The sequence below is a fragment of the Macrobrachium rosenbergii genome, chromosome 43 (assembly GCF_040412425.1).
Source record: "Macrobrachium rosenbergii isolate ZJJX-2024 chromosome 43, ASM4041242v1, whole genome shotgun sequence".
Taxonomy (NCBI): Eukaryota; Metazoa; Arthropoda; class Malacostraca; order Decapoda; family Palaemonidae; genus Macrobrachium; species Macrobrachium rosenbergii.
In genome coordinates this window covers 53,155,935-53,168,425 of record NC_089783.1, presented here as the reverse complement: position 1 = coordinate 53,168,425, position 12,491 = coordinate 53,155,935, and the positions used below count along the sequence as shown (strand labels likewise).

Genomic DNA, 12,491 nt, shown 5'->3' with positions numbered 1-12,491 from the left:
CGGTGCGTCAACTTTCGCCATTTTAAAACCTTTCAAAGCGTTTTCCCCTCTTCAAGAGTTATGAATTATTACGTTCTAAGCTTTTTCTCGAGACTCATTGGTTTTCTGCGTGATTAGTGTTTGCCTTGTGGTTCTTAATCTTACGACAAAATTTAGTAAGTTTCTCCTCTCGAGTCATCAAGTTTTTACTAGTATCTGACAGTGGATCAACGTTCTCTCTCTATTTTTGCAAATATGCTTGAAAAACGGACAAAGAGTATATTAAACCAAGACTTTATGTTTTGCACAGCATCGAGACTTCATAACCTAAGAATAGATAAGGTTTGTATGTCAGGTCTACAAAGCTTTACAACAGATATAATCTTATCCACTTACCTGAAAGGACTGATGCCTAATTGCAGCAACGTTCAGAAGTGTACTGCAAACACTGTAAAAAAATTAAATTAAATTAAAAAGCTGGAATACGTATTTTTGTAATAACCTGATTACAAAAAAAGAACGTGACTTTTATCATTTTTTTGTGACGAACCTCTTTTCATTAATGATTACCGGCACCTTCACAACACAAACAAATTTGTTAAAGATGGCACTTGAATATTTTATCAGATATATATATATATATATATATATATATATATATATATATATATATATATATATATATATATATATATATATATATATATATATATACTGCTTTTTCAAAAAAGCAATACCATATAGGACGTATTGAAACTACAATAAAAAGCATTCTTAAATAGACAATGCTTACATACAAATATATTTACACATTAGCAGATAATAAACTATTTTTTACATAACTAATCTGACACTCATTCATCAACTTGCAGAACAACGAGTGCTTACCCACATGCATCCAGGAGGGAGACCGCTTCCCAGACCGTACCTCCTGCATCCACTTCTTCGTCTGCACGACCGTTTCCAAATTCAACGGAAGCGAGGACACTGGCGTCACAGCTACGGAGGTCAATTCGCCCTCTTCCTCCCGCCGTCAGCTGGTTCTCCTGAGATGCTCCTGCCAGAGCGAGGGAGATGTTTATAATAGGTAACATTTTGATGTCTTCAGAAAAATGCTTCCGTCAGTCTGTGCTAAAAATCAGCATATTTTCCATACTGCAAAGATACAATGAGAATATTGTCAATAAATCAGATTCACTGTGAATTACGTATATATTTGATCCACTTTCTACCTAAGGCAACCTCCATCAAACAATATTGCCAGAGTACTGAGAGGAAACTTTTATTTTTAAGTAATCTTTCTCATTTGATATTTATCCGTTTTTAATGGTGATACATTCCAGTTTCAATGATATTTTACTCTTTGATATTATGGAACATCTATCGATAATCGTCCTCTTAAAACCTCGATTTCATCTCACTTTTAGTAGGCTATACATCCATTATTACGAGCCTTGAACCCAAATAAAGAAACAAATTCTTAACTCCTGTGGTGGGATTCAAACACTCAGTCCATCAAGAAAATGGTTATAAGTGAATAAAGCCGTATAACAAAACGGTTATAAATAAATAAATAAATGTTAAGCAAGGGTTTCCTCTTCCGCTCTCCCAAATGTTTTACGTAATCTCCTCATTTACTGGAAAAATGATTAGTTCATGAATTATCAACCTTTTCCTGAATAAAAGGCTATACTAGAAGCCAGACACATCCAAGCTTTGTAAATGCTTTCTGCCTTCAAAGACAACGTTGCAGCTTAGAAAATGTTATGTCAATTCAATATCAAAATAATTTATGGCACATAGTTTCATCTGCGGTTTGACAAAAATTGGCGTTTTTCCCGTGGTATGGCCGATTACTGTTAATGAACTCTTCACATATCCACCTGATTTTTTATTTATTGCTTCTCTTACTGCTTAGGTGTTTACACTTTCTCAACTTGTATTATAAAACAGGCCAGTGAGTCAATATGAGGAACAGTCCAGTTCTGAAAAGCTCCAATAGACAAAAGCTCGACTTTATACCTATCTCTGCCATTCAGTCTTTTTTGCCTGTAGATAGGCAACTTACTTGGAATTTTCAAATAAGGTTGCCAGGGGTTTAATCCTGCCGTCACTTAAGAAGTCGTTCTTTTCATATCACAAGGATAGGATTGAAGTGGCGTTTAATGCTAAAAGGAGCATTCAGAATTAACGTATCGTCTAAGCCTGTTCACTACAAAATAATTAAATAGGTTTTGGTATTTGGCATAAATTCCAACATTCTTTTTTTGTCGCATGCTACGGTTAATCTAGATATATGGTCTATGCTTGTTAGACATTACTGTATTTATATACTTGCACTCCTGCTGACATATCTAAAAACTAAACCTAAGAGTGAATAAGAGAAACTTTAAACGGAACTATAAAAGAACAAAATTCAGATTACTTGAACAACTAATATTAGTTGGTTTCATCAACTTCATTATATCTTAGATAATACTATCTTCTTGAAATTTTCATGTTTCTCACAGAGTTAATTTTTCTACCATTATTATTTAGTTTATTTCGAACAGGTAAGCTTCTTTACATTTTTGTTAACGAATCATTTACATTGTATGTTTCAGGTACCTGCAGAGGTGCTCACGGAGAGGCCACTGTCATGTATCTTGCAGTGACCACAGTCTTTTCTTCAGTGCGTGGAAAAGTGTCAGATACAATGGCCATCATTGTTCTGCAATGCCACTACTTTCTACCTCCTTTGATGCAGCAAATAAAGACCATCCACTGGCAAATCCCCATGTTAGGGCCAATGATGTTATTACGAAGTTAATGCCTATTCGAAGAAGCCCAGTGCAGTCAGTGACTAATGTGCATCTTCTGAAGGAGAATGAGTCTTCAGACTTTGCATATTCGGTAGCGTCTCTCCTCCCCTCTGTGAGTGTAACAGACATTCCAACATCCACTTCCTCCAATACCCAGGCTCCTCTTTTGGCTACATCTGCATTTTCAGTTAATATATCGGGCACAGTTACAGCAACAGGTCCACAAAGTAACTGCAACACGACCTTGGGTCACGGACAAACAGGTACAGTCGAAAGCACTAATAGCACTGGAGGCACTCACGTCACTGACACTTTGCCAGATACAGCATCACAAATATCACAGAACAACAGCTTTATAACTGGGGTGACTCAAATGCCTTTTACCATGACAGATGAAGTCCCATCACAAACCTCCCAAAGTTTTCCTTTAATTACTGGAGTCACTCAAATGCCTATTCCAACAAACGAAAGTCAGTCACAGTCACCTCAAGGTTTTTCTCCCATTACTGGGGTCACCCACATACCTACATTAACAACTGAAAGTCAGTCACTGTCATCTCAAGAATATGCTTTCATTACTGGAGTAACTCACATGCCTTCTTTAACTACTGAAAGTCATTCGCAATCGTCCCAAAGTTATTCTTTCATTACTGGGGTCACTCACATACCTACTTTGACCACTGAAAGTCATTCGCAATCGTCCCAAAGTTATTCTTTCATTACTGGGGTCACTCATATACCTACTTTGACTACTGAAAGTCAGTCACAGTCATCCCAAAGTTATTCTTTCATTACTGGGATCACTCACATACCTACTTTGACTACTGAAAGTCATTCGCAATCGTCCCAGAGTTATTCTTTCATTACTGGGGTCACTCACATACCTACTTTGACTACTGAAAGTCATTCGCAATCGTCCCAAAGTTATTCTTTCATTACTGGGGTCACTCACATACCTACTTTGACTACTGAAAGTCAGTCACAGTCATCCCAAAGTTATTCTTTCATTACTGGGGTCACTCACATACCTACTTTGACTACTGAAAGCCATTCGCAATCGTCCCAGAGTTATTCTTTCATTACTGGGGTCACTCACATACCTACTTTGACTACTGAAAGTCATTCACAATCGTCCCAAAGTTATTCTTTCATTACTGGGGTCACTCATATACCTACTTTGACTACTGAAAGTCAGTCACAGTCATCCCAAAGTTATTCTTTCATTACTGGGGTCACTCACATACCTACTTTAACTACTGAAAGTCATTCACAATCGTCCCAAAGTTATTCTTTCATTACTGGGGTCACTCACATACCTACTTTGACTACTGAAAGTCATTCGCAATCGTCCCAAAGTTATTCTTTCATTACTGGGGTCACTCACATACCTACTCTGACTACTGAAAGTCAGTCACAGTCATCCCAAAGTTATTCTTTCATTACTGGGGTCACCCACATACCTACCTTAACTTCTGAAAGCCAGTCACAATCTTCCCAAAGTTATTCTGTTCTTACTGGGGTCACCCATATATCTACTTTAACTACTGAAACCCAGTTACAGTCTTCCCAAAGTTATTCTTTCATTACAGGGGTCACACATATAACCACATTAACTACTGGAAACCTGTCACAATCCTCCCAAAGTTATTCATTGATTACTGAAATCACTCATATACCTATTGTAACTACTGAAAGCCATTCATCCCAAAATTATTCTTTCATTACTGGGGTCACCCACTTACCTACTTTAACTGACAGCCAATCACAGTCATCCCAAAGTTATTCTTTTATTACAGGGGTCACTCATATATCTGCTATGACAACCAACCCGTTGCAATCATCGGAAAGTTTTTCTTTTATTACTGGAGTTACACACATGCCTACAACTTTGATAGATGAGAGCCATTTGCAACCTCCACAAAATTCTTCTTCCATTACTGGTGTTACAAATGTACATAGCACTATGACAGATACAATACAACCAGTGCACACAATTCAGACATCATCTGTTTTAGCTGGAGCTACCCATATATTTGAAATGGATTCTTCAGTTGTCATTAGCCCAGTTTTACCAGTTGTTACACAAACACTGGACAGCCCTTCATTTACTTCCCCTCCTAGTTTGCCCACATCAACAGATAACCCTATGTTTCCCTTTACTACCGTGCAAACTGCAGACGATGCACCAGAAACACCTCAGGATTCAGTAGACTGCAAGCCCAAGGAGTGTTTAATTCCTAACACTCGTTTCCCCAACCCTACAAACTGCTCTAAATATTACAAGTGTGTACTATTCCGAGGGCAGGTAGTTGCAAAATCTTATATATGCCCCTCTGTCATGCCAACCTTCAGCCCTACTCTTATGATGTGCCTCAGAGGAATCAAGTGCCGTCCAAGTTGCCCTCAACAAGAAGTTTCCACTACTTCAGATGTGCCGCTAGCAACTACAACAAAGGCAGTAAATACACAAGGTATGATTTCAGAAACTTTAGAGTATACTGACCCAAATCTATTGCCTCCAGGTTTTCTTATGGATGATGTACACTCGAAAACAGTGGTAAGTAAAGTTACGTTAGGTACAGCATCTGTTTCAACTGGGTCGTCATATGATTTCAGTTTAGATACTGCACATACACCATCAAATCAAGCATCATTAAATCCATGTGAGCTCACCTGCAGTGAACCACACACGAAGGTTGCAGACCCCACAGATTGTCATTACTACTATTTGTGCAAGTTGACAGAGGATCTGACTTCACATCCCATAAGGATCAAGTGTCCACAAAGTCATCCTGTCTTTATTTCAGAGACTGGAGAGTGTGCAAGTAATGCTTCATGTGAAGTGAAATGTCAACTAAATAATATTTATGTGACCACTACAGTAATTCAGCCAGAAATATCAACATCATCATCATTATCATTGCCATCATCAACACCCTCAACATTAACTATGTCCACTGTTCTTACTACTCTCCCCATTATAAATTCAGTTATGACCACTCTTAATCCGCCTTCAACTTCTAATTTCTCATCCTTTGATGAGGGTGATCTTACATACAATAATCAGAACAAGGAAGGTTATCAGAATATTCCTGTTACTTCTACCAATCACAATTACCAAACTATTTTATCAGCAACAAATAATCCATCAGAGTGTAGCCCAACATGCCTAGTTCCTGATTCTTGGCTACCAGACCCTACAGACTGCCACTACTTTTATGTCTGTCATTTTCTAAATGATATCATATCAAAACCTAGAAGAATAGCTTGCCCTACAAATCGGCCTGTTTTCAGTCGTGAAGAAGGTAGGTGTTTAGCAGAAGCTCCATGTGTTGTAACATGCCAGAAACCTGTTACTATTTCTACAACAGAGCTCATGAATACAGACTGCAACCCAAAGTGTTTGGTACCCTATTCTTCTGTGCCAGACCCATCTGACTGCACTCGCTACTTTATATGCATATTCCTCTATGACCTCACTCTTGAACCTGTTCGTGCCAAATGCCCAAGAACTAAACCCTTCTTTGACCCTGTAAGTAAGAAATGTGAAAAATGGATTAGATGCATTACAGGATGCTCCAGACCAACAGTGTTTCCAGCCATATCAACAGTGTCTTCCACTGCGTTTAGTCCAAGTATAGAAGATACCTGCCTTCCACAATGTAGAATACCAGACACCTTAGTACATGATCCAAGAGACTGCCAAGCTTACTATATCTGTACATTTACCAAATCAGGAAGCCTTAAACCTATCAAAATGAAGTGTCCTGAGCACAAACATATTTTTGACAAGATGACTGGAAGTTGCACTGCAGAAGCTGATTGTAACACTCATTGTTCAGACACCAATAGTTCTAACATAACTGCACTTGATAGTTCTCAAACTGAATCCCTCTTGGTTCTGACTGATATTCAAGATAACACTCATATAACAGCTTTATATTCAAATGACAGTAGTGTAGTACCTGAAATGGAAAATATCACAGGTATCACACCTCAAACATCCACTGAAGAATCAATATCTTTAAACACAGATGACTGTGAGCCAATATGTGAGAGTCACAACTCAATTACTTATGATCCATTGGACTGTCACTATTACTATGTTTGTATGTTTACAGGAGGTAAGAAATATGTTTCTAAAGTCAAGTGTCCATTAGAGAGGCCTATTTTCCATGTGGATACCAAAAGTTGTCAGGGAAATGTTCCCTGTATCCAAATATGTAATAAAACCATTACATCACAACTGAACCACACTGAGGAAAGTCACAGCATTTCAACCACCTCATCAGATATTATAAACCCAACAGCACATGACCTCACAACTACCATTCCTCATTCACCAAGTGGAATAGAGGAAACTTTACTTTCTCCTGCTTTGCTCAGTACTACTGTTCCATCAGCAGGTGAAGAAACCTTATCAACTAATGTTTACTTTACTGAAATTCTTGCAGATATCACAGATTACACTGAAGACCCTAAAACAATGGCATCACTAAATGAGAATAATTCAGATGATTTAATTACCTTAACTCTGAATACTACCACACTTAACGATATAACTGCGCATCCACTAGGAACAACGGTGTCTTCATCATTCACAGCTTTTACAAGTTTCCAAGAAACAAGTCCTTCAGATTTTACCAGTATAACTCACCCCAGCCAAGTTAAATGCTCTCAAGAGTGCAGGAAACAAGGCATACTGCTTCCTGATTTAACGGACTGCCATTATTACTTTGTATGTATACATCTTAATGGTCTAATACCACAGCCTGTTAGAAGTAAATGCCCTCTTCATTCTCCCGTATTTGATACAGGCACAAGTCAATGCGTAGCCAATGGTGTGTGTCACAACCCGTGTTCTAATTCATCATTTACCCAAGATGAATCTTCTAAAGAAACTACAACAACAGCTGTTAGTCCTACTGTTGCTCCTGACCCTTGCTTACCATCTTGCCAGACATTAAACTCGGTGATTCCTGATCCAACGGACTGTCATTTCTACTACTACTGTTCTTTGTCCAAGGGCATCTTATCTCCAGTTCGTATGAAGTGTCCAGCAGGAAGACCAATATTCAATATTAATTACCTGACTTGCAGTAGTAATATACCTTGTGTTGCATCTTGTAAAAAGCCTCAGTCCCATGTGTCAAACCCCTCGTCACAAATCATATCGCTTACTTCAAGCATAACATACTGTCCTTATGCTGGCTACTTTGCCAGCAGCGAACGCTGCATTTCATCTTACGATTACTGCTACCATCAGGGAGACAAAATATTAAAGACAAGAAAGCTATGTCCAGAAGGACTGGTATTTAATCCAATATCTACATATCCTTATTGTGTGTCACCACATGATTGTCCATATGATCCCCAGAAGTATGGTCCAACAGCCAATATTACTTACTGTCGCCACCCAGGTAGGTTCCCAAAGTGCAAAGATTGTTGCTCAGATTTCATACAATGTCAGCCTGCTCCACAAGGTACATACAGGCCCGTAATAGTGCAATGTTCCGGTGGTCTCGTGTTTAACACTGACCCGATTTATCCCGTGTGCCTCCGTAGAGCAGACTGCCCCACTGGCAGTCAAATTATCAGGGAGTGTGAAGTACAAGGCAATTATCCATCTTGCCCTCTTGGCAACTGTTGCAGAAATTATAATCATTGCACTCATGACGGGCGGCTTCAGCAGAGGACTTGTCCTTACCCCTTTGTATTTAATAACCATCCCTCCTACCCATACTGCATTTTAGCATGGAATTGTCCTTATATATCTCCTTTATAACCTGGTTATTTTCCTTTTGGTCTTTTACCCCAATGCTGTTGCAGTACTTTTTAAATTAATACTATTCACGAAACTGAGCATACATAACAATGTCCAAAAGGTAAAACAAAAGACACGAACATTATAGCCTATCCATCATGGCTCATCGTCGGTCATCGGACCAGAATCTACTATTCAAGTTTCTCCAATTTCTGGAACACTTCCCCTCTCTATGGACAATTTTTATACAGTAATGGTTCGATTCATTTCTTTGTTGCCATCTTCATGCTCAACTAGTGTTAGTAACAGGATGTATATAAAGTTATGTAATTAAATTGTAACATATCGACAATGTGCAGCACAATTATACGTTATGCATCTTTACTACAAAGTATACCTGTAATTTGCAAGTCGTAATCACTCGAATGGAAGTATTATGAATAAGTGGGAGACTAAATGACTCTCCTATTTATGTAATCGCCCTTTTCATGACACCTCTTGCATCAAAGACTCATATTCCACTATTAATTTTAAAGTTGGCTAAACTGCTCATAACATTCAATGAACTTTGACATCCGAGATCTGGCTTTTGCTTGTCCCAGAGCGCACAACTATCATCAGTTATCTCTTCTATCCAGTAAGAATGTTTTCCATGTCAACTACCCCAATGGCCAGAAATAAGAATTGGCCTACAGACCATATAGGCCAACCCCTCTACTGTACACTGAGGTTTCTCTCCCTAACAAGTTCTTCCAGTTTACCTCTGAGAACAGCATCTTTCCATTAAAATGTAATGATGACTTTTTTTTTCTTTTTGTCTCACCAGTTACATGCAGTGCAAATATCTCTGATACCATCTCTTCATCCTGGTGCCAACATTGAGGCATTTATCAGTTTCCAGATCATGATGCCTCTACAGTTCTTTGGGTCTATAAATTCTGTTGGCCTCATTTTGACCTAGTTAACAAAACTTTATGATCGAAATTCACAATGCACTAACACCTTCCATTTCTTAGCTGAAACGAATAAGATCACATCTCAGCTTTAGCAGGCCTCATTATCCACTTTTATAACCAAACATTTATTTTTTGACATGGTCTATTCAGAGGTTTTCTCATTACAAATGTCTTAGGCTTTTCATTTGTAAATTTCCTGAGTTTACTTTCCATGTTGTTGCAATTGGGCGTTTTCTTTGCAAAGAGGCCGTTTTAATCATTCTTTTGTCATAAATTTACCACCAACACACACAACAAGTCTCATCTATTATATAGCCCTTCAAAGTTTGTTAGTACCCTCTTCCCAGTTCACCTCTTTATCACCATGAACGATAAAAATGAAATAAAATAAAAATAAAAATGGCTCTTTTACATCGAAAACCCACCTAAATTCTTCTGGCCTTCTTAAAATGTTCACTGATCTCATGTTGCTACTGAACAGCTGCATAATAAAGAAAATGTTATGAGCAAGATATGGGTTTTAATACTCACGGGTTACATTTTAGGTCTTGTAAATCAATACACAGTATCAAGGGAAAATTACATAGTAAAAATATTTGGAATGTTTATCATAATTTTCAGCATAAACTTTCAAGTGTATAAATAGGTTTGTTCAGCGATCACCAGCCACAATATTTATCCCGTATGTACTCTATTGACGCGTCGGCTAAAACACTCGTTACTCACTGAGGCTAGACATGGCCCTACAAATGGTAGCATGTTTGCCCACATATAATTGTTTGTATATATATAACTATATATAATATCAATAATAGCCTTAGCCTAACCAGTCAAAATAAAGATAATGTATCATTCTTAGCTATAGATGGCCCTTGGGGTCGAAGATTGATAAATCTGATGATGAGGAATGGAAACACTCAAGTTGCTTCTTTAAACCTTCCCAGGATTTACATTGGCTTACTTTCTGTCCGTAATCTTTCTCTTGCTGACATGTTGTTACCATACAATCATGTTATTCACTTCGGCTTTACGCAGCCTTACAAATGGTTGCGTACAGTTTGGGCTATACATGCCTACCTTCTATAACTGACCTATATAGGGTATGATGTATACATATATCAATTCTAGCCTCAGCCTGCGCTGCAAACAAATAAGATAACCTCTCAGTCTTACATGTGGTTGGCCTTTTATGTCAAAGACTGTGGGCTGCAAGCTGTTAGGCACAAGGATACTATCGTTCATAAACATTTGCATCACATGGAACCAGTACAAAGAGGAATCAATTAAGAATAAGGCTCCTACCTTTATATATATCCAAGGGAATGCGAGCCACTGTAAACACTGGAAGGATTACGGAAACAACGTGAGTCTACTGTAGTGTTTCCATTCCTCAACCTTACCCATCCTTAACCTAGAACATGAAGATTCGGCAGTCCTCAGCCATCTACAGCTAAAATTGAGGCATTATCTTTCATGTTTGCTAGCCAGGGTTTGGTTAAAATTGAGATTAGGTTTATATCACAGCCTATTTAAGTCAATTGTAGAAGGATAGTATACAGTATATAGCCCAAACTGCAGGCTACCATTTGTGGGGCTGTCTGTCATGAGTAACAGCGTGTGCGGTAACCACATCATTAAAAGTAACAGCTGAAAATACATCACTTGCAATGACATGTTTCCTACCTGATGATCTGAGCTTATGTAAACGTTTATAGTTGAAGATAATGGATGAGTGGACGTAGAATCACGCTTCTCGGCAATGTTTCAACCAGCCACCAAGTCACTGATGTTTATTATAAATAATTTCACTCCTTTCTTTGAAAAATTTTACACTGGTATGTCAACACGATGATAAAAGGTTTCATTATCTATTACTGTACACCATATCCATTGCACTTCATCGTGAATACATGGTAACTGGGAGTGGGAATGAAGGCTTCTAACTGTGAAGCTTAAATTTTTTGACTGACATCTCGTACAAGAGCAATTTCCCCGGGAGTTCCGTGGTACGACACCAGCCCTCCAAGACGGAAACTCAGTAAAATAACACAGAACCCATTATTCTAAATGCATCATATTTATACCTTAAGCCCAAATCAACTCCACACTGCAACTGTCATTTTTTAACGCAAAGAATTATTTATCATATTCGTAGATCCTGCCGCCGGGAAGATTTACTAGAGCGAGACAAAGCTTAGGTGGCTGGTAACCATTGCAGCAAGGAAGAGGATTTCATCACTTGTTGAAGAATGTTAGCCTCAAGCCAACATGAGCATTCTTTCTCAAAAAATGTCTGTCAGGAATGCCATGTATTCAAACTGAGAACTATCTGTCTTAGCCTTAACTGATATATTATAGTAGATATTAACAAATTAATATTGGTTTTAAGATTGAATCACCATATTGTAGAGGAGCGATGTATTCCAAATGAAGCAGTTGCCATAGCTTTAAGTGGTCAGTTAACTAATCATAATTATTTAAGATAATGTGAACTGAATCTTGTAGGACAATTTGCTCACAGCCATACAATCACACACACGTTTACGCCTATCTCTTTGTGCGTGTGTGTGTATTAATCAGATACTGTATACGATTAAATTGCCCTAAAGAATCAGTAATTTATAAAGTTTTTCCCAATGAAGAACTACTTTTTCCCGGAGTATTATACAAGGGAAGAATATGAATTTATAAACAAAACCCATAATAAACCAGAACATTGTGAATGCTGTCAAATTCACCTTGAATTATAATCCTGTACTTATTATTTTCCCAAAAAATATAAGCAGTATGCATAATTTTAACCTCAATGGTGGTTATTCTCATCTTTTATTTCTTGGGCATTATGTATACATTGCACCTGTTTCTTTTAAGTATTCTTTGAACAACTAGTATGAAATGGTACGGGCAATTATTATGTAACTGAATAATGAGACTGGATATTACTGTTTGCCTAATGATGTAAATTAACTTAAAATAAATGGGATTAGTACA

General features: G+C 37.8%; 3 protein-coding genes across 3 annotated transcripts in view; 2 read left to right on the top strand and 1 right to left on the bottom strand.

Moving 5' to 3' along the window:
• The window catches only part of COX5A (Cytochrome c oxidase subunit 5A), a 22,497-nt gene extending 21,490 nt beyond the window's left edge, over positions 1 to 1,007 (bottom strand). Inside the window, exons 1-2 of the mRNA XM_067087230.1 lie at positions 868 to 1,007; positions 376 to 427 (exon numbers count right to left, since the gene is read on the bottom strand). The gene's annotated coding sequence lies outside the window, so the exon portion shown is untranslated. The remainder of the gene's footprint in view (positions 1 to 375; positions 428 to 867) is intronic.
• The window catches only part of LOC136828908 (extracellular matrix protein A-like), a 14,945-nt gene extending 2,454 nt beyond the window's left edge, over positions 1 to 12,491 (top strand). Inside the window, exons 2-4 of the mRNA XM_067087228.1 lie at positions 852 to 1,066; positions 2,583 to 5,251; positions 11,656 to 12,491. Coding sequence (XP_066943329.1) covers positions 852 to 1,066; positions 2,583 to 5,251; positions 11,656 to 11,681 — 2,910 coding nt within the window. The 3' untranslated portion in view covers positions 11,682 to 12,491. The remainder of the gene's footprint in view (positions 1 to 851; positions 1,067 to 2,582; positions 5,252 to 11,655) is intronic.
• LOC136828907 (mucin-2-like) lies at positions 5,309 to 12,491 on the top strand. The gene has a single exon (XM_067087227.1). It carries the CDS (start codon positions 5,311 to 5,313, stop codon positions 8,563 to 8,565), a length of 3,255 nt encoding a protein of 1,084 aa, XP_066943328.1. The 5' UTR covers positions 5,309 to 5,310; the 3' UTR covers positions 8,566 to 12,491.